Here is a 27459-nt window from a genome sequence, read left to right on the forward strand (position 1 = left end):
GGGCGGAGGAGGGAGTTAAAAGTATTGAGCAACTGTTTGGGGTTGTGGGATAAGGAAGATACAAGGGATGTGAAGTAGGCCTGTTTAGCAGAGGTGAGGGCTGATTTGAATGCGAGTGTTGCTTGTTTGAGTGTAGTGAAGTCGTCTTGGGAATGCGTTTTCTTCCAGCGCCGTTCAGCAATTCTGGATGCTTGCCGAAGCTTTTTAGTGGTGTTATTGTGCCAGTGTTGTCTATTGATTCGTCGCACTCTGTTATGCATGACAGGGGCGACCGAGTCGAAGGCTGATGCAAGAGTGGCATTGTAGAAACTAGTGGCAGTGTCTGTGTCGTGGAGTGAAGATATGGAGGACAGTGGTAGGACAAAGTCAGAGACCATGCGAGTGTCTAGATGTGCAAGGTTTCTGTGGGGGTGCGCATGTTACTGGACATGGGTGACAGGTGAGGAGGACAGGGATGAGAAAGTGAGTAGATGGTGGTCAGATAGAGGGAGAGGTGAAGTTGTGAAGTTAGAAAGAGAGCAGAGGCGGGTGAAGACCAGGTCTAATGTGTGTCCGTCTGTGTGGGTGGCTGAGGAGGACCACTGAGTAAGTCCAAAGGAAGAAGTGAGCGACAGAAGTTTTGAGGCTGCTGACTGGTGGGTGTCCATGGGTGGGTGTCAACCTATACTACCTAGGCTATCTTTTCAGCATTCATAGTGCTCCTCATCATCATGTAACTTAGTAATTTATTTATTTATACACAAGATGGCTCTATTATATTGTGACCTTGTTTTTAGATCTTCTGCTGCTATTGGATTCTCATGTATTGAACAATCAAGTATTTATTGTGACTGTGTTTTGCCCTGGAATTACTCTGCCATTTATTTCTTCCCCCTTATTAGTATTTTATTGGTTTATCAATTGGATAAAGATTTCTATATTTTATCATTTGGGTGTGTTCCCTTCCTTTTTGGTTATGTACAGTATTGGAAGTACCCTTTTTTTTTATTGGTCGTATATAGTCATTATTTGTAAGACCTGGGAGGTAAAAGCAGGTTGTCATGCGATACAGACTATTAGAGGACCACAATATGTGTAGTTCTCATGGATATGAGCATAATAAAGTCCCTTCTACATAGACCGATGATCAGATGGACAATCATTCGCAATAATGTTATATCCTGAGTTCTGAGTCTGACCACTGATCAATGAAGACATGTCCACCAATCAAACCACCATTCTGGGAACAAGATTTCCAAATGTGAATAGACCCAAATACCTACATTCAATATTCACTCTTGCCAGAGAAAGTAGGTTATTTCCACTTGTTGTCCTTTATGGTCATCTGTGTTATGGTCTCTTCATATTTCATTTTATTTTCCTGCATTTTTACAGCATTGTGTTCTTTATACAGCTTCTTCTATAACATTCCTGGACTCCTGTAGCTTTGAATCTGATGACTTATGCGCCATGTTTCAGAGTTCAACTGATAGTAGTGACTGGCAGCATGTTGGCAGTGTCCCAGAAGGACCAGATACAGACCATACATATATGGAAAAAAAGCAAGGTAATACATGTAGTAATTCATTTTACACTGAAAAAACTCCAAACAGTCCCAGCTATGATTAATTTTCATTTATGAGCCATATGACGAAACCTTGATAAACCAAACTATTTTGTAGGCCTAATGCATTCTGTTGGCTTGCACCAGCACTGATGACTCTTCTAGAGCTAGTCTGGAAGTTTCTAGTCACAGTTATGTGATGAAACGGAAAAAGTGATGAGAAAAGGAGAGGATGGGACTGGGAGGTGTGTTGTGAGTTCATTTTCCCCTTCACCATTGAGGTCTGATGAACTCCCTCTTCTGGTGAAGGAAGGTAGGGAGGCTGATTACCAAGCATCTGGGCAGGATGATGATGACTGTGTGACGGGAATTGCTGACTGGATATAAGGCAGCCGACGCCCTTCTGCCTTGCTGGTGATCTCTCTGAGGGATTCTAGGAGACCAGTCTGATTCCTGCTCCTCAAAAGCTAAGTTTTGATTCTGTTATGAATGAGTCACCGTAGGAGGCAAAAATAGAAATACTAGCTAAGTCCAGAAAACCAGAGAAGTTGGCAGCTATCGGATTACAGACCCCTGAACCTATCAACAACAACTAGCAGTAGCCGTGGGGGGTTCCTACGGTGCCCTAGACCCCTCGATCACAGCCGGAGAACTACATAGCCTAAAGACAGAAAGGGAAATCTAAACTGCCCCAGAGCAGACCCCAAAGCAATAGGCAGCCCCCAACATATAATGACGGTGAAGCAAGTTGAAAAAACACTCACACAGATAGAAAGATAGGCTGAGCAAATGATGGGGCCCAAGCTAACTACATAGGACACGATAGGAAACCTGCTGTCTGCCATCCGCAAAAACCCTATCAAAATGAGCCAACCGACTGATAGGAAAAACAGGCCCTGAAGTCGCTAGGCTTCAAAAGACTATATCAGCAGTCAGGTATATTCTGAAGACAGAGCAAAATATCAACAGATCAGAGACAAAAATGGAATTCAGCTCACCCCCGGCCGGGGATGGCAGAACTCCCAAAAAACAAGGCAAAACAAAAACAAAACTGAAGAGTACAAAGAAGAGCAGAAAAACTTAGCTTTGAGATGCAGGAATCAGACTGGTCTCCAAGAATCCAGCAGGAAAATCACCAGCCAGGAAGAAGGGCGTCGGCAGCCTTATATCCAGTCCTCAATTCCAGCCACCCAGTCATCATCTAGCTGCCCAGGTGTTTGGTAATCAGCCTCACTACCTTCCTTCACTAGAGGAGGGAGTTCATCAGACCTCAATGGTGAAGGGAAAAATGAACTCACAACAAGGACAACTGCATCCTCAAGGGAGGATGGATGGGGTCATGCTTCACAAGATTTTTGTCCAACACCCTTCCCTCAGTAAGAGTATTGAAGATGGGTCGTGGATGGGTCTTATAGCATGACAATGACCCGAAACACATAGCCAGGACAACTAAGGAGTGGCTTCGGAAGGAGAATTTCGAGGTCCTGGAGTGGCCTAAATAGAAATAGAAAATCTTTGTAGGGAGCTGAAATTTAATGTTGCCCAGGGACAGCCCCAAAACCTGAAAGATCTGGAGAAGATCTGCATGGAGGAGTGGGGGGAAAATCCCCCAACATATAATGACGGTGAAGCAAGATGAAAAAACACTCACACAGATAGAAAGATAGGCTGAGCAAATGATGGGGCCCAAGCTAACTACAAAGGACAGGATAGAAAAGCTGCTGTCTGTAATCCGCCAAAACCCTATCAAAAGAGCCAACAGCTGATAGGGAAAAAAGCCCTGAAGACGCTAGGCTTCAAAAAGACTATATCAGTACTCAGGTATTTTCTGAAGACAGAGCAAAAAGGAATTCAGCACACCCCAGCAGGGAATGGCAGAAATCCAGAAAAACAAGGAAAAACAAAACCAAAACACAAATGCAAAAAACAGAGCAGAAAACTTAGCTTTTGAGGAGCAGGAATCAGACTGGTCTCCTAGAATCCCTCAGAGAGATCACCAGCAAGGCAGAAGGGCGTCGGCTGCCTTATATCCAGTCAGCAATTCCCGTCACACAGTCATCATCATCCTGCCCAGATGCTTGGTAATCAGCCTCACTACCTTCCTTCACCAGAAGAGGGAGTTCATCAGACCTCAATGGTGAAGGGGAAAATGAACTCACAACAGAGGTGCTTATCAGGGACTAACTGTGATCAGCACGTGATGTCCTTTCACTTTTTTACTGCAAAATTCTAAGGCCACATAAGAAACAATGGAAAAAAAACAGCAGTAGGAAAAAAGGAAGGTGCTGACAAACAATGGGCAAACAACAAGAAAAAACACTTACCATATGAATCCTGTCATCCTATTTAAAGAGAGAATAGTAGTCAACGGTATCCTGGAAGGAAAATTAATGGAACTAGATTTTGCCACAAGAGTTGGGTATATTTCAAAACTGATGACATCAATTACTTTTACACTCGGAAAAATCTGAGGTCCATTAATCTGATGTTGTAAGGGCTTGTACTTTTGATCAGAAATGTCACGAAAGAACCATTTTAGAGCCTAAGAACAACTACAGTTCCGTAAGAGAGAAGATGATCCATTGAAGTGCGTGCCCCATTCTTTGGTGTGTGAGATCTTCTGGTCCATATCTCAGTTGTTAATTCATCCACTTAACAATAATGGGAAAATAATGTGGAAAAATGTCAGCTCACCATCTGTTGCAGCACCTTACTGGATGAAGTTACATCGCCGGAGCTGTCTCAGTCTTGGACGTCAGCAAATAGAAAAGGGTTGGGGAAGAGAACCTCCAGCGATGTGACATACCATGATTAAGGTTCTTAGCTGAAACGCGTTGGTCATCCCACAATGTGGTGACCAGGATCCATGTATTTTTTAATGTACTATTGTACCGAGTAAAAGTTTTTTCATTTTTTTAACTAAAAGATTCCATTCCTTTTTTATTTCATCGCTGGAGATTCTCTTCCCTACCACCATTTACACTTCCCGATAAGATTACCTATGGTAATTTCACTAGGGAAAATCTCAAATTACAAGAACTGAGGTGGAAATCTTCACTGGGCTAAATATATATAGAAGAATGATTGAGACAACATCTGGTGTAGCTCAATAAATCATAACTGTGCCATCACATGTACAGAACCAAGCAGCACTAAGACTGCAGCAATGGATGTGGCTTAGGCTTCCCCCCATGCATGATGTGGCATAAAGAAGTTTACTTAGCATGTGTACCGTTTTGCACCATTTATCGTACTATTTGCTTCATTTTAATTTGTTTTGTGCAATTCTGTTTTCAAAATTAAATGTTGCTGTGTTTTAAGTGAATTAACTTGCATCTACGTTAGTGCTGGCTTTTTCACTAGTTGTTTGACTGGAATCAGGGTGAATATCTGTGTTGCTCGTCCCATTCACCTACGCTTCCAGTGCTGCTTTGTAACCTTGTAAATTGTGTTCTAAGACAGTATTAAATATACTTTTTCTCATCTAAATTTCTAGGTTTTTTTATGCATTTCGACACTAGCTCCGGCAAAATTGGAGATGAAGCTATACTTGAAAGCAGACTTTTCTACCCATCGAGAGGATTTCAGTGTTTAGAATTTTTTTACTATCATAATGGTAATGAGAGTGACAGACTAAATATTTGGATCAAGGAATATACAAACGATATCCCCATTCTGACATTTGTCAATTCTGTAAATGGTAAGTAATCTATACAACTATATATTTATTAAAAGGAATCTTATTTAATCTGAGAGCAGCATGACGTAGGGGTTGAGACCCTAATTCCCTTGATGTGTCACTCACTGGGCTGATGAACTTGTTTTGATACAATCGCTGTCTTCTCTGCTGCTGATCTAGCAGTGCTCAGAGTGCTGTACTCTATTTAACCCAGCCCACAACATGATTGGTAGTTTTTTTGTGCTAACCTGTGCTGGGGCGGTTTTACAAAGAGACGTTAATTTGAGGCAGCTAGTCCTGCTGTAATAATCTCCTGCTGATAATACACTGACTTTGATGAAACAGTAAAACACAGCCTAGTAAGTAGCACATCACTGGAATCAGATTCTCCACCCCTACCTCATGCTTCTCTCAAATTACATAGCAAAAACCTGCTGACACTCACTTTAAAAAAAATTCTATGCATTATGCATGATGTCTAAGGCTATGCGCACACGCTGCAGTTTTTACTGCGGTTCCACTGCGGTTTTGGCCGCAGCAGAACTGCAGTAGTTCTGCAGACAGTGTACAGTAGCATGTTATCCTATGGGATTTCCAATTTTCTGTGCACATGCTGCGGATTTTTAACTGCGGAAAAGCTGCGGTTTTGAATCCGCAGAAAGAAATGACATGTGACTTCTTTTCTGCGGATTCTGCTGCGGTTTACCATCTCCTCCATTATAGAGGTGATAAACCGCAAGGAAAACCGCAGGCCAATCCGCAGGTGAAACCGCAGGTCATTTTACCTGTGGTTCCGCAGACCAATCCGCAGCGTGTGCACATAGCCTAAGGCCTTCTCCTTGGCGCCTCTTCAGCAGTGTAATGTTAGGCAGAGTAGGTTTGTACTGTCTGGCATGTAATGGTCAATAACTTTGATTACAATCAATAAAAATTATGAAAACATTGACATAAGAACATATATGGAGTCAGTGCATAAAATCATATTGAGTGCATGACACATTTATTGCATTTCACAATCTTTATATTGTCATATGCACATTGAATTTTTCAAATATGATATATTCACTTTTTCAACTTTGTCATTGATGCTGATACATACTGCTTAACCAACACATACCTGATCTTACTCTAACAAATATAACCAATTACGTTTGACGTTCTCACTGAGTTCACAAATGGTTAACAAACTAACGGAGCTGATCGTAACATCTAGATTCTGTCCAAACTAGACAAGTACCATATCACATAAGTACCACAAACAGATTTATACTCAAAAAGCTATAGTTTTGTTGTTGGATTGTGACATTTTTATTAATATTTTGTGAAATATGCTGTTGCTTTAACACAACTGAGAACTGGTGATATTTAGGCTTTTTTTGAGTCTATGATGGCCAGGAACTACATAAACCTGCAGCTGTTTGTAGGGTTAAGTCCCAAGTACATGTAGCGCAGTGTCATCTTCACATGACTTGTGATATATATTTATATATGGAGGTTTTTCTGCACTAGTCAAAATTATGGCGCAACGTCCAATGACGTCTGCAGAGAAAGGTGAAGTCGTCAAGACTGGTAATTCAGCTGTGGCGCTAGTTCCATTCAGTCAGGAGGACAAGGAAGTAGCACCCGAACTTGCACTAAGTTGGTGAACAAGGCTGGACTTGTTGGTATCCTGAGTTGTTGGCATCAGTACTTTGCTCGTATAGTAAGTTGTTATACCCAAATCTTGCCTATTATACGCAAATTAACAGGAGCCGACATACCATTGGTGCAACCTTTGTTGTAGCACATGGGCCCAAGAGGTAAAGGACCTCACTTCCACCTCCATATACACATAAAAGGGTGCATTATGATGAGCAAAGTACAGAGAATCTAATGGACATTAGGCTATTGCTAATATCTACTAGGCCATACAGCAAATCTTGGGAGACCGACACGAGAGACGGTGTTCCCATTCATAAATTTGTCGACCCTTTTCCTGAAGAGGCAAAATTGAGTAAAGTATCCTGAGAACTAGGAAAAGTTCCCATAACCATATTGCTACCATATTTTCTCATCCATATATCATGCTCTTAAGTTCACAAGTCGGACAGGGAGTCGCCTTAATACAGAGTAGAGAGCGCCACCATAATATAGTCTTGTGACCCTTCCCTTACATAATGTGTTGTGTGGCTCTGAAATCTCAAGAGCCGCCATTCATTAATTACAGGTGTGACGCCCCTGAGGCTCAGTCGCCACAGAGGTACTGCACCTTCTCCTAAGGTGTAGTGCCCCACCGCCTAGGCAAGTTGGGAACTCCTTTCCACACTCCAACACTCGCACCCCACACAACAGGGTAGTTCTGCACAACCACATTGCGGCTAAGTGCTTAGAGAGTAGCAGAGCACCTCTGGTGGTTCCCTGCATGGAACACTGGATGTGCTGGGAGGTGGGTGGAGTTGAGATCCATATAAAAGGTTGGGAAGGTTTAGAATTACAGATCAGATCAGTCTGATCAGTCTGAGGAGTGGAGTATGGAGGTCAATCTGACGGGAGGTCAGGCGGGAGAAGGACAGTCAGTCAGGAGAGTCTGAGGACGGGTCCAAGGAGAAGGAGTGCTGCAGCTGCCTCAATGATCTGAGCCAGCTGGCACGGGGAAGGAACAGAAGGAGAAAGACGTAGAACTGCAACCTAAGCTTCCATAAGAGAGAGAGAGAACAGTGCGGAACGAAGGAGTAGGAGAGCAGAGAGGAGTCGTGGGTTGGAAGAGGAATCCTGCCTATAGGTTCTCAGCGCAAGGCCGGGGCCCGGTCCCTGAGGTTGTATGGACACTTATGGTTCTGCAGCAGACACTGGTGGAGTAGTTGGATGTAAATGCACTACTCCCATCTAAGACTTGGGGCACAACAGCAACTGAATAGAGAGCCAGGACTTCGGAGAAGGGAGTCCCAGAGAGAGGCTACAGCTGTCTGCCATACGAGTAGAGTTGTTAGGGACATCTGACAGGAGGAACTCCAGAGTACCACGGTACTGGAGCTCTTCACACCTTAAGGCGCAATAGAGGAGTTGTTCAGGAAAGGTACATGTTGGCGGAGTGTTGGAGAGGAGAATCCTGACTTGCCCGGGAGGTTGAATGAGTCTCTGCCCTGGAGGACACGACATGGAGGCAGGCACCAGTGTGTACCACGGACAGTGAGTAAAGCTTTGGAACTGCAAGCCCTGGTGTCTTCCATTCATTTGTGCGCTAACACCGTAAGCACCGCTACATCTGCGTACCCGCATTCCTCACACAGCCTGCGCCTATCCTCATCTATTGCAATTACACTGCCCTGGGGTTACAGCTTCACCTGTGGGGAGCTACACCATCTATGCTGCAGCACACCATCAGCCCCAGAGAATCTGCACGCAGCGTTGGCTTAACAGCTTGCTTGCCAAACACCACAGGTGGCATCACAAACTATTTCATTAACTACATAGACACATCGCCATTGACTTGGGCGCCCAGGGCCACGGACTGGGTCACCGCTGCTGTGACACATTCCCCTGACACCAGCCCGGTACCGAGTACCCCACAGCCCTGGGTGGGCGAACCACAGGCGCACTGTTTGCTTCTATAGTCTAGGGGTGAGGAATCTTTTTTCTGCCAAGGGCCATTTGGATATTTATACTATCCCTCGGGGGCCGTACAAACTCCGCCCTCAAATTACATCCTGACTCTGGCAATGGTTTCATGACTTAATCTTTCATTGCATGCCCTTCAATGTTCAGTAGTGAACACTGCATGTGTGTGCTCACAGAGCAAGAAGAAATTAATGAGATTGTGGCAATCAAAATACAGCTCCCTGCCCAAGAATGCAGTCCCTGATAATCTGCTCAGGGGCCTGATCAAAGGTCTTCGAGGGCCGTAAATGGCCCTGGAGCCTGAGGTTCCCCACCCCTGCTATAGTCCATGTGTAATAACCTAAGTAAATGTGTTGATTCTTTGGTTTCTTGTATTTTTCAGGCCCACCCGCAGACTACTGGCAGATTCACCATTCTAAATTAGGCGCAAAGAAGAAATTTAGATTTGTATTTCAAGGCATAAAAGGAGACGGTAACGCCACTGGTGGCTTTTCAATTGATGACATCAACTTGTCAGAAACAGAATGCCCTGAAAACATTTGGCACATCAGAAACTTTACACAGAACTTGAGTACAAAAGGGATTCTTAGTCCCCCCTATTATTCTAAAGACGGATACGCATACCAAATTGGTTTACGAGAATATCCTCAGTCAGGTTTACCATTCAGCATTGTCATATTTTTGTTTTTGGTATCAGGAGCAAATGATGCTTCTCTTCAATGGCCATGTCCATGGAGACAAGCCACAGTAGAGTTCCTGGATCAAAGTCCAAATGCCCAACAACGGACATCAAATATGAAGAGCATTACAACTGATCCTAACAAACTCTGTAAGTTTACCATGTAATTATAGTACAAGCAGTTACATAATTTTATAGGAATACTTTATTTTTACACCATTTTTTTTTATTTGTATTTTTCTTTTGCTTTTATATCATGTCAAGATTAGTCAGTGTCATACATTCTAAACACTACTCTTCAAATTCCTTATCCAAAAACTTCATGAAAAGTAACAATATTTCAAATGAATTTGTTAAAGAGCATAAATTATTACTTTACTGTTAAGATTTTTAATGGGAATCTGTCAGTAGGATCAACCATGTTAAACCATCTGTATGATCATGTAGGTCTCAGGTGGTTTAATAAAATGATACCTTGATATCTGCAATTCGATGTTTTGTTCCAGAGAAATCCTCATTTTTCTTATATGCAAATGAGCTGTTAATGACTCTAGGCCGAGCGCTGATCTACATGAGAATCTACCTCCAGAGCTTATTTTTAAGAAAAGGGAGAGTTACCAGTGTGAGACATGTAACTAACACAGTACAGAACTTTGACTTCTAACAAATACATTTGCTGCAGGTCTCACAGCTCTGCTGTACTGCAACCCTGTCTGCCTGTGAGATGGAAGCTGAAGCTGAGAAGAACCTACAGATGTGTCAGTTATAATCACACACAGTTCTGCACTGAGATCAGGAGAGCAGAGAGCGGCCATTACACATTACAATAGTAACTCCCCCTTTAATGTATAATAAGCTCTGGAGGCAGATTCTCATGCAGATCAGTGTCCTCCCCATAGACTGGAGCAGCTCATTTACATAAAAGAAAAACATGGATATCTCTGGAATAAGACATCAGATTACAGATATCAAGGTATCATTTTATTCAGCTTCCTATGACCTACATGCCCATATAATCGGTTTAGGTGGGCTGATCCTGCTGACAGATTCCCTTTAAGGGTATGTTCACACGTTGCGGATTACCCTGCGGATTTTTCAGTGCAGATTTGGCTAAATCCGCAGGTAAATCAGCAGGTCAAATGACCTGCGTTTTACCTGCGGATTTAGTGCAGATTTAGTGCGTTTTGACACCTGCAGATTTCTATAATGGAGCAGGTGTCAAAACGCTGCAGATCCGCACAAAGAATTGACATGCTGTGGATTTAAATCTGCAGAAAATCCGCGTGAAAAAATCAGCAGCATGTGCACAGCGTTTTTCATTTCTCATAGACTTTAATGGTACTGCACAACGCAGCAGAATCTGCTGCGGATCCGCAGGGGCAAACCCGCTGCGGATCTGCAGCAGAATCTGTAATGTGTGCACATACCCTAAGACTGCTAGTTCTAGGTGACTGCCAGTTAGAGGCATAGCAAAAGGGTCCTGCTGTGGCAACAAATCCATGGAAAAATAAGTATCCTATAAATTTTGCTGCATATTTTGTCTATTGTATAGCAAAGAATGAAATCAATTGCTCAAGTCCACAACAAATCCATGACATGTAGACCTTATTGGAGATTTGAGAACTGTTGTTGATTTTTTTTTTTTTTTGCCGTGTCAGAATGGGGTCTCCACAACATCATTTACTTGCATGGCTTAATAATTTGTAATCTGCAACAAATGTGCAGCATCTGATTATGATCCAATTCCTTTTTCTTTTCTTTAAAATGCATTTGTTCCTCTAAATTCTTTTCAGTGTTTTATATTAGATGTTTATGAAACCAGTCATCCACAGTATGTACTATTATTACTATACCATTGTTTAGAATACTTAGAAATGAAATCTCTACCAAGGATGAAGCATCATTTTAGGATTTTATTGCAAATCTAGCAGGTACTGACATAATGAGGTTGTCCAGGGCTTTTTTTGTAAAAAAATATTTGCCGGTACGCAATATTTGCCCCCCGACCTCCTCTTTGCAGCCCCCGACCTCCTCTGTGCAGCCCCCGACCTCCTCTGTGCAACCCCCGACCTCCTCTGTGCAACCCCCGACCTCCTCTGTGCAGCCCCCAACCTCCTCTGCTCAGCACCTGTCCTCCTCTGTGCAGCCCCCGTCCTCCTCTGTGCAGCCCCCGTCCTCCTCTGTGCAGCCCCCGTCCTCCTCTGTGCAGCCCCCGTCCTCCTCTGTGCAGCCCCCGTCCTCCTCTGTACAGCCCCCGTCCTCCTCTGTGCAGCCCCCGTCCTCCTCTGCGCAGCCCCCGTCCTCCTCTGCGCAGCCCCCGTCCTCCTCTGCGCAGCCCCCGTCCTCCTCTGCGCAGCCCCCGTCCTCCTCTGTACAGCCCCCGTCCTCCTCTGTGCAGCCCCTATCCTCCTCTGTGCAGCCCTCAACCTCCTCTGCTAAGCCCCCGTCCTCCTCTGTGCAGCCCCCGTCCTCCTCTGTGCAGCCCCCAACCTCCTCTGTGCAGCCCCCAACCTCCTCTGTGCAGCCCCCAACCTCCTCTGTGCAGCCCCCGTCCTCCTCTGTGCAGCCCCTGTCCTCTTCCTTCATACTCACCCTGCTGTGCTGTCGCTGAACATCCCTGAATCCTCCGTTGTCCAACGCTGACAGCTTCTTGCTGCCTTCAGTGGTCACATGGTACCGCTCATTAAGCTCATGGATATGCTTCCATGCCTATGGGCGACCATATTCATGAGCTTAATGAGCGGTACCATGTGACCGCTGAAGGCAGGAAGAAACTGTCAGCGCTGGGACAAGGAGGATGCAAGGGACGTTCAGGGAGGCACGGGAGGGGCGAGTAGGACTTCCCAGCCACCGGCTCCTGCCACCGCTCCCCCTCCCCCGCTGAAGCACCTTCATATTTCCGGTACGTCGTACCGTCGTGTACCGGTGCAAAAAAAGCACTGACTGGTTGTCCATCTGCAAATATTTGTGGTATATGGACAAGATCCAATATACAGTATATAGTTGTTTGATTATAGCTATAGGACATGATTTTTCACATGATTTTTCTCATGTAATTCCTAGAGCCAACCATGATCTAATGTATAAACCAATCATCAACTTCATTTCCTTTATTGCAGATGTTGAACAAAATTACCATTGCTTAAATATAAACCACATTACTGCTATTAGATGATATTTAATGGAAGCACTTAGCAGACAATTTCACCAATTTGTTTGTTGCCACCTGCCACCAAAAGGCATACCTTTCTTTGATGGCACCTAAAACCAAGACATGTCTCCTCTCAGACAGGTAGAATCCAATGCAAATAAAAAGTAACTTTAAGGTTACTTTCACATGTCAGTTTTTCTGCATCAGGCGCGATGTGGCGAAATGTGTAAAAACCGGCTCCGGCGCCTGTTGCCACCGGGTCCGTTTTTTTTCCCATAGAGTTTCATTATCACCGCATTGCGCCGGATGCCTAAGCGGCGTGTTCGGTTCTTGCCGGATCCGATCAAAATTGCTGGTCCGGCATCTGGAAAAAAAGTTGCATGCAATGTTTTTTCCAAACGCCGGACCGGTTTTTCGCACTGCGCATGCCCGGAAGACCTTCTCTGCTAGGAATATATCCGGCAGAAAGAAGGATCCGGTGTCTGCATTTGCGGCCGGATCCGGTAGTCCGAATTTCGCCGCATCGCGCCGGGGCAAAAAAACTGACATGTGAAAGTAGCCTAAAGGGAACCTGTCACCTCATTTTGCTGCTATAAGATGCGGCCACTACCTTTTGGGGCTTATCTACAGCATTCTATATGTCAGAGACACCGCACTGAACTTGCTCACTGAGCCAGTGCGCGTGTCCTGAGTAAAGCGAAAGAGTGCTCAAAGCTACCTGTGGAGCGGGCAGCCACCGAATAGATGCGTACTTCAGAGCCGCAGGACCTGAAGCACGTGACTGCTAGAGGCGTGGCCTAAACTCCACAGAGCTAGGAACTGCAAGACAATTCCTAGCAGAGTAACTGCGAGACAAAGTTACCAAGGGGCATAGACAGGGAGAATAGTCAGGACGTAGCCAATGAGTCACACACAGAGATAGCTGCAAGGTACCAGAGGGGCGAGCAGAGAGTAGTCAGGTCACAGGCTATGAGTCATACACAGATAATAACGCAGTACAAAAACAACAGGCAAACTCACAACGGGAAACAGAATCGGGTCAGAACCATATAAACAAGCTATAGCAACAAACAGGCACACGGGGGTCAGCACACTAGGCCAAAGGCAGAAGTATAACTGGCAGGGATTGAAGCTACCCAGAGGTTTATGAAGCTCTCCCAGAACCAGAAAGAGGCCACAATCATTAACCCCAAGTGTGCAGGTCAAAACCTGCACAGAGCTCCAGACATTAACCCCCGGTGTGCAGCTCAAAAACCTGCACTGGGATCATGACAGTACCCCCCTCTCAACGGGGGCCTCTGGACCCCCAGGCTTCCCCGGGTACTTGGCATGGAACGCCTGAACCAGGCGATCTGCATGTACCGAACGAGCAGGGACCCATGAGCGCTCTTCTGGTCCATATCCCTTCCAGTGGACCAGGTACTGCAAAGAGCGGCGCACCCGCCGAAAGTGTAAGAAAAAAAGAGAGTCCTGATTTGGAGAGTTGGAAGAGCCGGACAAAATTGCAGACAATTCCTCTCGAAGCTGAGGTTATAGTTTATTCAGAGATACACGGCAAAACAGAACAGATAGTCAGAGAAGTTGAAATATGCGGGCAAAAACAGGGATTCAGACGGGCAGAGATTCGCTAGGAAGTCTGGCGATGATAAGGCTCTGTGCCCTGGCCATGGTGAGGCACAGCGGCATGATGGCGATGGAATGGCCCCGAGAAACAGTAACAGGGGCTTTTTATACATTATGCAAACAAGCTGTATACATATTATAGCAAAGGGCGTATATGGTTACATCATATCTTTTTGGACAAAGGAAAAAGTAACACAATATTACATCAGTAATTAACTTTTTACCAGACCACATTAAGAAACACATAAATCCAATATTATCTCTAACTACTGTCATTAATCTTATTACTGCTTTTAGCCTAAACCCATAAATTCATATATTTGACAATTGCAGAAGTCTGTTTTCTACTAACCCTATCATGAATACACATATTCACCATATATTCGTTGGTTTTAGTTTCTCATTGCCCTGAGGCTGATCCAATTTACCTGTATGCACATCTACTAAATTGGTTAATGGGCATGATCTCATTTTACATCCTCCATCTGCTTTTACAGAGTACATGATATTATTTCTATTGTAAAAGTTGAATATATTCTTTCCTAACTTTCCTAAGATGGCTGCCTCGTTGCTCATGGCAGCTCAGTACAGTATACTATAGCTGAACATTCTCTTACAAATCCCCCTCTTGTACTCTGTCCAGAGTACAACATACAGTACTGTAATATTCATGGGTGAATTATTGAAAATAAGAATATTGAGGTAATTCAGCGCTTTATGCATGTTTGTGTGTAAGGGCAAAAGTCCCTAAAAATAGCACAAACACATAATAAAAAAATAATTCAAATAGTCCCGAAAAAAATAAGTTGCACAATAGTTAAGTCTTTTGGTCTTTTTCTTCTCATTCTGTGGCTTCTGGATTTTCCTGATCTTCTCCCCCTCTCACACTATCAGAGTCCCACTGTATAGTGTGAAGCATCTTCTCCCGATCATTCAATAAATCCATGGTCCTAGGAGTCGAATATGAAAATCTTCAGCGGACCTGGAGGAAATAGAAAAAAGAGTGGAGTATCAGTCCTTACCAGAAATCTCCGTAAAATAATTAAGAAGTCTGCACTGATCGATATGAACAATTTTAACACCTTTGTAGCGTGAAATTTGAGCAAAGACTTAAACATTGTTGTTGGGATGTAAGACGCTAGCCTGTCCCCTTCAATGGGCAGGGACTCAAGGGAATTGAACAGAGATGAGTCTCCATCCTTCTCTCGTGCCTTTACAAGATCTTGAAGGAGAAAAAACAAGGGGGGGGGGCTCGTCCGGGATTTTTTAGTGACTGCAGCGATGACTTCTTGGGGATATTTGTCATCGCCCATGAGTGCAGCTTCCTTGGCTGCGTGGTCTACATATGCATTGCCAAGGATGTGGGGGTCAGGAATCAACCTCTGGTGCCCTTTAATTTTACAGAAAGACCATAAATTTGGAGATTCTTTGCCCCACGGCTCAATTTGTTTAAGAATTTCTGCATGTTGCAAGGGCTTATTCAGTGAGTCAACCATCCCCCTCTGGGCCCATACATTGAGATACAGGGTGAGGGCTGAAACAGCACTGAAAATATTCATTGGCTCCGTACACACAAGAATGACCTGTAAAGCTGCTTCCAATTCAGCTCTTTGAGCGGAGAAATGACCAGGGAGTTTATACTTCAGCAGCAATGGCTTAGCTGGAAGCCACACAGCGAAGCCGGTGACGTAATGCTCCTCATGCCAGGATCGAGCTCCGTCGATATAGGCACAAGAAATTCCTTCTTGGAAATCTGCTCGGATGGGGGAGGGAGTGACATTAGCCTGTTCAATTTGACAATTGTGACTTTTTCCTGCATATTGCATCATCTGAGCTAAATGATATTTCTCACCCACTTCAACTTGTAAGTCTCTACTCTCAAAATCAATGATCCATTGGGCCATTCTCTGTGAATTAATACCTGAAGCTTTTCCTTTCAGCAAAGTTTTTAAAGTGACATGCGAGGTTTGTAAAATTAAAGGAGCAAACCCCACTATATGTCTCACTATATGTCTCACTCTCAGTGCACGCCCAGTAGGTGCTTCATGCACTGAGTGAATCCTTTTTCCACGGGGGTAAGCAACCTAGAGTAGTAACCTTGGGCATACAACTGACTAGATACTTCTGGGCTTTCTTTGGGCCATTTTTGTAGAAGCACAGAAGAAATAGAGACATTACCAGTATGAGTCTGAATGTAAAAAGGCTGGGAAGGGTCAGGGTTAACCAATGCAGCAGCTGCCGTAAGGGCGCGCTTCAATCCCTCAAAAGCCTGTAAGGCGGCTCCCTCCACATTGACAGGTGCAAAATCATCATTATCATCCTTCAATAAATCATACAGCGGTTTAGCCAGATAAGCAAAATCTTCAATAAATTCTCGGGAAAAGTTGATAAGACCCAAAAATTTTCTGAGCTCAGTGATATTGGTTGGTAAGGGAACAGCCTGAATAGCTTTAACCCTATCATGCATGGGTTTCTTTCCTTCTGCCGAGACAGGCACACCCAGAAATTTAACCTCTGATTTCATTAATTGTACTTTGTCTAGACTCATTTTGAGTCCTGCCTCTTGTAAAGCCTGACAAACATTTTTAAGGGTCTCTTTGTGTTCACATTCATCGACAGTTTGAATCAATAGATCATCCACATACTGTAAGACTTTGTCTCTGTAACCAAGGGGCTCTAACACCAGAGCTAATGCCTGATGGAAGTACACAGGAGAACTGTGAAATCCCATGGGCAGCCGCGTGAACAGGTATTGCACATTCTCAAAAGTGAATGCGAAGCGGAGGGCAGATTCAGGTGTTAGGGGTACTGAGAAAAAGCCATTTGCAATGTCCAAACAAGAAAACACTTTACAATCACTCCTCAGCTGTGACACAACTTCAGGGACAGATGCAACAAGGTGGGCTGCTGAGGGAGTGTACTTATTTACAAGTCTCAGGTCTACCACCATTCGAAAACTGCCATCTTCCTTTTTTACAGGTAGAATAGGACTGTTACATGGAGAATTACCTTTCACAACAACACCTTGCTTCTCCAACTCACTGACTGCAACCCTTATGTAAGGGATTGCGTCCTCAGGAATACGGTACTGACGCTGGAAAGGTGGCAGTTTTTCACCATCAATTTTAACCTGAGTTTGCATTAACCCACACTCCGTTTTCTTTGAGATCCACAATTCAGGGAACCTTTCCTTCAATACATTTTTCAAAGCATCATTGTCAGCATTTTCAACATTTTCATCAGTACATACTCCGAAACTAGCAATGGGTAATTTGTGACTCTCCTCCTCATCCTCCTCCACAGGGAGAATTACAGAACAGATAGTGGCTTCTTTGTTCCGCCACAAGACTTTTTGTTACATAAATCAACAACAATTCCCCTTGCTCCCAAAACATCAGTTCCCAAAATAGTGGACCGTAACTGTGGGTTTACCCAAAAAGCGCATCGAAGACCCCTTTGCTTCGATCCCCTGTGTCCTGAAATCTCAGGTTCACTGTACGACTTTTTACTGCTTGAATACCGGAGCCTCCCAAAATCCTACCAAAATGGTAGTCTCAGGCAGTCCAGGGGGTGACTGCAATTTGTGTCGTGTTACTGAAACTGAGGCTCCTGTATCGATGAGGATGTCTTCTCCAGGCAGCCCCTCTATTCTCCCTCTGACATAAGGTCTACCGTCCCCGCCCAGGGAAAGGGGGGCAAGGAGGGTAAGGGGAACAGGGGGAGCACTCCATCAATCAGTGTTACCTGCCGTGGGAAGCCCGAAAAATCCATCATCCCCATCTGGACACGGCTTCCGTCCAACAGCCGCCACCTCTGCCCCAAAGAGATCCTTAGTCAGGGTCCGGTCCTCATGTTCCCGTAGCTCCGTGATCAGCGGAGCATAGGGACGAGGAGGAGTGACCCCTCCCTGAATAGCATGGACCTCCGGGCGCGGATGAGTGAAAGCTATTGGGGAGGGAGCAGGAGCAGAAGGCTCCTGTGAGACTGGGTTAACCATTTGAAGACCGTTGTACTGCTGATACTGCCTAGGGTCATTCACTGCTGGATACGGAGGTCTAACTCCGAAAGGTGGTCTAGAGAACTCCCGGGGCTGTTGGGGATTAAATGGTGCCCGGGGTTCTAGGGGTACTATCCCTGGCACAGGGTTGGGACAAAAACGTCTAACATGTCCTAGATGTCCACAAAAATAACACAAGGGGGGGGCCTCTCATGGGATCCCGTGGGGGCTCTGCCGAACGGGACCTACCCATTCTCTGCAGCTGCGCATACCCCCCCGGAACTCCTGGCCTCCCTGAATCAGCAGATACACCCCGAGGAGAATGGTACGCAAAAACATTAGGCTCATCACCCTTCACCTCGGATTGCATCGTCCTAACAAAACACTTTCCTCCCAATTAGGCAACATTTTTTTAATAAATTTAAGATGGACCAGGAACATTTGGCCTGGCATATTTTTCTCTCGGGATTAAAGCAGCATCACACCTAACCTAGGGTCTGCATGTGCTGGAGCTGTTGGGACACTATATCTTGTTATGTACTACTTCACCCATTCTTCTAACTCTCTACTCCTGTCTACAACTGTATTTACATCAGCACTGTGTCTCGAAGCTGCAGTGTCCATCTGTGACATAACTGCTCTCAGCTGCTGCTGCTGCTGCTCGCACCCCTCGTCTCTGTGCTTCCGTGCTAGCTCCAGCATCTCACTCAGCTTTTCTGATCTCTCCCTATACGCTGCCCCTCCCCGGGTGATCATGTTAACATATTGCTGTGTAAGCTGCCTATCAAGAGCCTGATCAAAAGTTATGACTGTCTTACACAAAGCCACTACTTGGCTATTAGCTTAACCTAGCAAATTTTTTTTATCTAGTTCCCTGTTCTCTGTGGTAAACCAACGCATACAATTTAACCACGTGGTTTCCACATTAACCCCCTCCAGCTGGGGTGTGCCAGCATATTTCTCTGCCTGCTTCCGTAACCACTCCATATTTACAGTGGTCTACAAGGACGAATTTTACTCTGTTCTAGTATCAACAAATGCAATTTAAGCAAAGTTAGATACTCACACCTCTCTCGAATGGAAGACCTCCTGCCGGCTGTTTGGGGTCGACCAGATATCAAAAGAGGTGCAGCCGTGATTCCAGCCTCACTCGTTAGCTTGCCAGGCGTCTCCCCACGCCCTTTTAAAGCTTCTTGCTACCGGGCACAAAAAAATTCTCACGTCCTTGTAGATAGCTTCTTCTTAGTTACTCATCTTTTTATAGTCTTTTTCTTTGTCCGTGGTTTTCTTATAAAAAAATCGGGCAGGCGGTCTCGGAGCGATCACGAGAGGTTCTCCTTCAGGCTGGCTTCCTTTGATCGGTTTCACATGTGGCCACACGCGTTTCTTTTATTTTTTTCTTCACTCTTCCAACCTCAAACTCTCATCTGCAACTTTTTCCAAAGGTTCATCTGGAGGCCGCTCTCCGGAGCAGCTCCTCCCGGCTGGCAATCGCCACTTGTAAGAAAAAAAGAGAGTCCTGATTTGGAGAGTTGGAAGAGCCGGACAAAATTGCAGACAATTCCTCTCGAAGCTGAGGTTGTAGTTTATTCAGAGATACACGGCAAAACAGAACAGATAGTCAGAGAAGTTGAAATATGCGGGCAAAAACAGGGATTCAGACGGGCAGAGATTCGCTAGGAAGTCTGGCGAAGATAAGGCTCTGTGCCCTGGCCATGGTGAGGCACAGCGGCATGATGGCGATGGAATGGCCCCGAGAAACAGTAACAGGGGCTTTTTATACATTATGCAAACAAGCTGTATACATATTATAGCAAAGGGCGTATATGGTTACATCATATCTTTTTGGACAAAGGAAAAAGTAACACAATATTACATCAGTAATTAACTTTTTACCAGACCACATTAAGAAACACATAAATCCAATATTATCTCTAACTACTGTCATTAATCTTATTACTGCTTTTAGCCTAAACCCATAAATTCATATATTTGACAATTGCAGAAGTCTGTTTTCTACTAACCCTATCATGAATACACATATTCACCATATATTCGTTGGTTTTAGTTTCTCATTGCCCTGAGGCTGATCCAATTTACCTGTATGCACATCTACTAAATTGGTTAATGGGCATGATCTCATTTTACATCCTCCATCTGCTTTTACAGAGTACATGATATTATTTCTATTGTAAAAGTTGAATATATTCTTTCCTAACTTTCCTAAGATGGCTGCCTCGTTGCTCATGGCAGCTCAGTATACTATAGCTGACCATTCTCTTACAGAGAGTCCACAATATGTCCGACCTCATACTCCAATTGACCCTCCACCAGCACTGGAGGAACAACAGTCTCAGAGTTCTCTTTGACAGATCCTGCTGGTTTCAACAGAGACTTATGGAACACATTAGATATTTTTAAGGAGGCGGGGAGACGCAACCTATATGCCACAGGGTTGACTATCTCCATAATCTCGTATGGACCAATGAACTTTGGTCCCAACTTAACTGATGGTACCTTTAAGTTGATGTTACGCGTGGAGAGTCAAACCTTCTCTCCCACCAGAAACATGTTTCCCGAGGCTCTCTTTTTGTCCGCAAAATATTTGTATCTCCCCTGGGCCCGAGAGATATTACGCCGGACTTCAGCCCAGAGGTTTTTTAACCGCTGAACAGACCCCTCTGCTCCTGGACAACCGGAATCCACCCGAGAAAACTCCCCAAAATGCGGATTAAAGCCGTAGTTAATCAGGAATGGGGACATGTTGGTGGACTGACTCACCCGGTTGTTAAAAGCGAATTCAGCCAACGGTAACGCATCACGCCAATCCTCCTGTCTGGCGGAGGTCAGACACCTGAGAATTTGTTCCAGGGATTGATTGGTGCGTTCCGTCTGACCATTGCTCTCCGGGTGATATGCTGACGAGAAGGAGAGTGAGATGCCCAATTTCATACAGAACGCCCTCCAAAATTTGGCCACAAACTGCACACCTCTGTCAGACACAACATTCAGGGGTACCCCATGCAATCGGACCACATGCTGCACAAACAACCTTGACAATGTTTCTGCTGAAGGTAATGCTGCCAAGGGAATGAAATGGGCCTGTTTAGAAAACCTGTCCACCACCACCCAGATCACGGTATTGCCCCTGGAAGGTGGAAGACCGGTAATAAAATCCATGGAAAGATGAGTCCATGGTCTATCAGGAACCGGTAAAGGTATGAGTTCCCCAGCCGGTCGGTTATGCGAGCTTTTGGAACGGGCACACATGCCACAAGCAGAAACAAATTCCTTGACATCGGACCTTAATGAAGGCCACCAAAAACCCCTGGTTACTGCCTCTCTAGTGGCCGTGATACCTGGATGAGCACTCAGCCTAGAATCATGAAACTCCTGCAGAAGTCTAGGCCGCAATGAATCAGGAACAAACAGTTTATCGCTTGGCCTGGTTGCCGGAGCTAGGGCCTGAGCCCTTAGGATTTCTTGTTCCAACTCAGTTGAGACCCCCGCCACTACCACCCCTGGGGGAAGAATGGAGGACGGCGGCTCAGGGGGAGACACTGGATCAAAACTTCTGGACAGGGCATCCGCTTTAACATTCTTGGATCCCGGTCGAAAAGTAATTGAGAACTGAAATCGTGAAAAAAAAAGTGACCAATGGGCCTGTCTAGGAGTAAGCCTCTTAGCAGATTCAAGGTATGCCAAATTTTTGTGATCCGTGACAACCGTGATAGGGTGAGCCGCCCCTTCCAAAAAGTGCCTCCATTCCTCAAATGCCAGCTTGACCGCAAGAAGTTCCCTATTGCCTACATCATAGTTTTTCTCAGCTGAAGAGAACTTCTTGGAGAAGAAGGCACAGGGTTTGAGATTGGTAAGGGTGGCCGGACCCTGGGACAGCACAGCCCCCACCCCCACGCATCCACCTCCACAATGAATGGTTTGGACGGGTCAGGTTGCACCAACACCGGGGCAGACATAAAACATTTCTTAATAGCTGAGAAGGATTCCTTAGCGAGTACAGACCAATTTTTTACATCAACTCACCTTCTGGGTAAGATCCGTGAGTGGTTTACCCACTTGTGAGAAACCTTTAATGAATCTCCGGTAATAGTTCGCAAATCCTAAGAAGCGCTGGAGCCCCTTGAGATCTCGAGGCTGAACCCAGTCAGCGATCGCCAGCACCTTCTTAGGATCCATGCGAAACCCCTCACAGAACACAATCAACCCCAAAAAAGACAGCTCCTGTACAAAAAACGAACATTTTTCCAATTTGGCGAACAATTGGTTCTCCCTGAGTCTCTGGAGAACTGTCTTTAGATGTTGCAAGTGAGATTGACTGTCCGGGAAATACACCAAAATATCATCCAAATAAATAATAACAAAACGGCCTATCAGATCAGAAAACACAACATTGATGAAGTTTTGGAAAACAGCGGGTGCATTAGTTAACCCAAATGGCATTACCAGGTTCTCGAAAAGTCCTTCTGATGTGAGGAATGCCGTTTTCCACTCGTCCCCTTCCCGAACCCTTATCAGATTGTAGGCCCCCCGCAGATCCAACTTGGAGAACCATTGGGCCCCAGCTAGCTGGTTACATAAGTCTGGGATGAGGGGAAGCGGGTAAGAGTTCCTAATCGTTATCTTGTTCAGTTCCCGAAAGTCGAGGCACGGCCGCAAACCACCATCTTTTTTCTTCACAAAGAAGAACCCTGCTGCCACAGGTGACACAGAAGGCCTGATATGCCCTTTGTGGAGACTCTCAGCTTTGTACTCCTTCATGGCTTGGCGCTCAGGCCCAGACAAATTGAACAATCGAGCCTTAGGTAACTTGGCTCCGGGTACTAAATCAATGGCACAATCATAGGGTTTATGTGGTGGCAGCGCCTCAGCCTCACTTTCGGAAAAAACGTCTTCGAAATCTTTCAGGTACTCCGGAATACCTTCCAGATCGACAGACGACACAGACACTGATTTAACAGCGTTAACAAGATGTCCCTGGTTACCACATTTACTATTGCATCCCCATTGAGTGATTTCCCCTGTAATCCAATCAATGGTAGGATTATGGCGTTGAAGCCAAGGCATCCCCAGTACCAGTCCTGCAGGCAAGTTATCTACCACCAGACAACTTAGTTTCTCCACATGAGTGGAACCCACTTTAGAGAAAAAAGTTCAGACCTGCAACAGATACCGTTTTGGGTAAGAGGAGATGAGTCAATTGCCACAAGTTTAACAGGATCGTGAAGCCTGACTGTCCCTATCTTATAAAGAGTCATAACCTTGGTATCAATCAGGTTCACAGCCAAACCGCAGTCAATAAAAGCAGTAGTCTGAACAGGACCATAACCAAGTTCCAGTTCCACCTGCAGCACCATTTTTGCACATGAGGAAAATTGTACCTGAAGGTCTGGGTAGCCTCCTCGATTACTACCCAGACCTAGTCGTTTCCCGCCATCTCGGAGGATGACGGACAGGAGGGGCAGTCCTTCTTCCAATGTCCAGATTTCCCACAATAGAAGCACAACTGCTTTTCCCGGCGGCGTCTTTTCCTTTCCCTCACAGGTGACAGCGTTCACCTCCATAGCCATAGGAAGAGTTTGGGTCTCATCTCCACTGACGAATAAGGGCGTTTCCCGTTGCATAATGCCTCTAGCCCGCATCCTGCAATCCATGCGAACCGCTTGGACCATGGCATCCTCCAGGGAGTCAGGCGGAGGATGAAGTGCCAAAGCATCCTTCAGACGTTCACACAGGCCTCTGTGGAACAACCCCCGCAGGGCGGCGTCACTCCAAGAAATCTCCGCTGCCCAACGTCTGAATTCAGTACAGAACCATTCGGCCGAGTGCTCCCCCTGACAGACACTCATCACTTTGTCCTCAGCCAACCGCACTCTATCAGGCTCATCATAAATAAGCCCTAAGGCTTCAAAAAATGCATCCACAGACATTCTCTCAGGGGCAGAAGAGGAAAGCGAGAATGCCCAGGCTTGTGGGGACCCCCTAAGCAGGGACATCACCACCCCCACCCTCTGTTTCTCATCCCCAGAGGAGCGGGGTCTCAAAGAAAAAAAAAGCTTACAGCCCTCCTTAAATGCCCTGAAATCATCCTTGTTACCAGAAAACATATCTGGTAATTTAACCGGGGATTCAGGTGGGACTAAAATGACATCTCTATTCCCCACCTGCTGGAAGCCAGCGGAAAGTACCCCCTGAACTGAGTCCTCAACCCGCCGTTGGGACTGGGCCAGAGCTTGGTGTTCCAAACTAAGCTTCTGCAGTGACTGAGTCAAGCTTTTCACCTGCTCAGATAAAGCACACATTGGGTACATGCTGCAGAAGTGAGGAGAGAAAAAAAAATTGTAGGCCAGTTATAATGTCAGAGACACCGCACTGAACTTGCTCACTGAGCCAGTGCGCGTGTCCTGAGTAAAGCGAAAGCGTGCTCAAAGCTACCTGTGGAGCGGGCAGCCACCGAATAGATGCGTACTTCAGAGCCGCAGGACCTGAAGCACGTGACTGCTAGAGGCGTGGCCTAAACTCCACAGAGTTAGGAGCTGCAAGACAATTCCTAGCAGAGTAACTGCGAGACAAAGTTACCAAGGGGCATAGACAGGGAGAATAGTCAGGACGTAGCCAATGAGTCACACACAGAGATAGCTGCAAGGTACCAGAGGGGCGAGCAGAGAGTAGTCAGGTCACAGGCAATGAGTCATACACAGATAATAACGCAGTACAAAAACAACAGGCAAACTCACAATGGGAAACAGAATAGGGTCAGAACCATATAAACAAGCTATAGCAACAAACAGGCACACGGGGGTCAGCACACTAGGCCAAAGGCAGAAGTATAACTGGCAGGGATTGAAGCTACCCAAAGGTTTATGAAGCTCTCCCAGAACCAAAAAGAGGCCACAATCATTAACCCCAAGTGTGCAGGTCAAAACCTGCACAGAGCTCCAGACATTAACCCCCGGTGTGCAGCTCAAAAACCTGCACTGGGATCATGACACTATAATGCTGTAGATAAGCCCCCAGTCCGACCTGAAAGAGAAGAAAAACAAGTTTTATTATACTCACCCGGGGGCGGTCTGGTCCGATGGGTGTTGCAGGTCCCGGGTCCGGCGCCTCCCATCTTCATGCGATGTAGTCATCCTGCTTGCTTCGTGCTGCGCTACTTCGCAGGCGTATTGATCTGCCCTGTTGAGGGCAGAGCAAAGTACTGCAGTGCGCAGGCGCTGGGCCTCTCAGACCTTTCTCAACGCCAGCGCACTGCAGTACTTTGCTCTGCCCTCAACAGGGCAGATAAGTACGCCTGCGCAGGACCTCGGCACGAAGCAAGCAGGATGACGACATCGCATGAAGATAGGAGGTGCCGGACCTGGGACCTGCGACACCCATCAGACAGGACTGCCCCCCCCCGGGTGAGTATAATAAAACTCGCTTTTCTTATCTTTCAGGTCAGACCGGGAGCTTATCTACAGCATTACAGAATGCTGTGGATAAACTCCAAAAGCCAGTGGTCGCATCTTATAACAGCAAAACGATGTCACAGGTTCCCTTTAAGAGCCCCATATATATTAGATGGCTATACCCCCGATTGTTCAGCCAGTGGCCATCTCTGCCTTCTCTGCCATACACAGAAGCGCTCATCTGGCTGAGCACTCCTATGATCCCTATGAAAAAGCCACCAATGGACATCTCTGCAGGTGAACAAAGCGAGCTGAAATCCGAAATGCCCAATTTGTATCTCCCCCCAAAAATCATTAGAGTGGCACCTGAACATGTGCATATCAGCGGGAGCGGCCGACATTAGCCCAATGGGAAAGCTTTAGCCTGATGGGCGTAGTTCTCAGCCAACTATCTCCAAATATATGCTACAAAGCAATTTATCTTTCACATATTATCAATGTTTGCATTTATCTTGGCCTACACAATGTGCTGCTGATCATTATAGGAGAGTACATCCATCCCATGTAATAATCTAGTTGCTAACTTTTGAATTAGTTCTTGCAAGTGAAACCCAAAACCAAATTTCATGATAAGGCTGTAAGGGAAATATTACAGGTATTTTAGTTGTCTTTTTGTACATCCTAAAATGTTGTTTAATTTTGCTGCTGCATAGACTTTGATCTGATTTTTATACTCTCATTAACCCCTTCATGACCTGAGGTATTTTCGGTTTTGTGTTTTCGTTTTTTGCTCCCCTCCTCCCCAGAGCCATAACTTTTTTATTTTTCTGTCAATATGGGCGTGTGAGGGCTGTTTTTTGCGGGATGAGTTGTACTTTTGAACGACACTATTGGTTTTACCATGTTGTGTACAAGAAAATGGGAAAAAAATTCCAAATGCGGTGAAATTTTTAAAAAAAGTACAATGCCACACCTGTTTTTTGTTTGGCTGTTTTACTAGGTTCACTAAATGTTAAAACTGAGCTGCCATTATGATTCTCCAGGTCATTACGAGTCCATAGTCATCAAACATGTACAGGTTCTGTTTTATCTAAATGGTGAAAAAAAATTGTGCCATTTTCCGATACCTGTAGCATTTCCATTTTTCATGATCGCCCGTTATTGCATTTTACTGCCATGTTGCAGCGACCAAAAAACATAATTCTGACGTTTTTTGACTTTTTTCTTGCTACGCCATTTAGCAATCAGGTTAATCCTTTTTTTGTTGATAGATCAGGTAGTTGTGAACGCGGCGATACCAAATATGTGTATGTTTAATTTTTTTTTTTATTGGTTTACTATGACTGTGGCGAAAGGGGGTGATTTGAACTTTTATATATATTTTTTTATATTTTTAAAAATATTTTTTTTCTACTTTTGGCATGCTTCAATAGGAAATGGGAAACTAGAAGCTGCCATAACCCGATTGGCTTTGCTACATAGAGGCGATGATCAGATAGTCTCTATGTAGTAGAATTACTCACTTGCTATGAGCGCCGACCACCGGGTGGGGCTCACAGTAATCCGACACTGACGGCACAGACGGAGCCCACATCAAAGGGAGGGAGTCCGACATCGGCGTAAATTTACGCCCAACGTCGGAAAGGGGTTAAGGGTTCACTCACACTGGCATATATCACTGCCAAGTGCTATGCAATGTTTCATCGGATGTCACTTGTCATAAAGTTTTACTTTGGGGGAGCGCAGATCTGCGACTATCTTCTTATGCCAATTCGGCATGA

At 45.2% G+C, this 27459-nt stretch overlaps 1 protein-coding gene across 2 annotated transcripts in view; it reads left to right on the forward strand.

The window, feature by feature from the left end:
* The window catches only part of LOC141096868 (meprin A subunit beta-like), a 177791-nt gene that overhangs the window by 85160 nt on the left and 65172 nt on the right, over positions 1–27459 (forward strand). For both annotated transcript variants that reach the window (XM_073583727.1, XM_073583728.1), the window contains exons 9-11: positions 1394–1546; positions 5040–5243; positions 9202–9648. In XM_073583727.1, the coding sequence (XP_073439828.1) occupies positions 1394–1546; positions 5040–5243; positions 9202–9648 (804 nt within the window). The remainder of the gene's footprint in view (positions 1–1393; positions 1547–5039; positions 5244–9201; positions 9649–27459) is intronic.

This window comes from Dendrobates tinctorius, unplaced genomic scaffold (genome assembly GCF_039654945.1).
Source record: "Dendrobates tinctorius isolate UK_male_01 unplaced genomic scaffold, ASM3965494v1 ptg000081l, whole genome shotgun sequence".
In the NCBI taxonomy this organism is placed as follows: domain Eukaryota; kingdom Metazoa; phylum Chordata; class Amphibia; order Anura; family Dendrobatidae; genus Dendrobates; species Dendrobates tinctorius.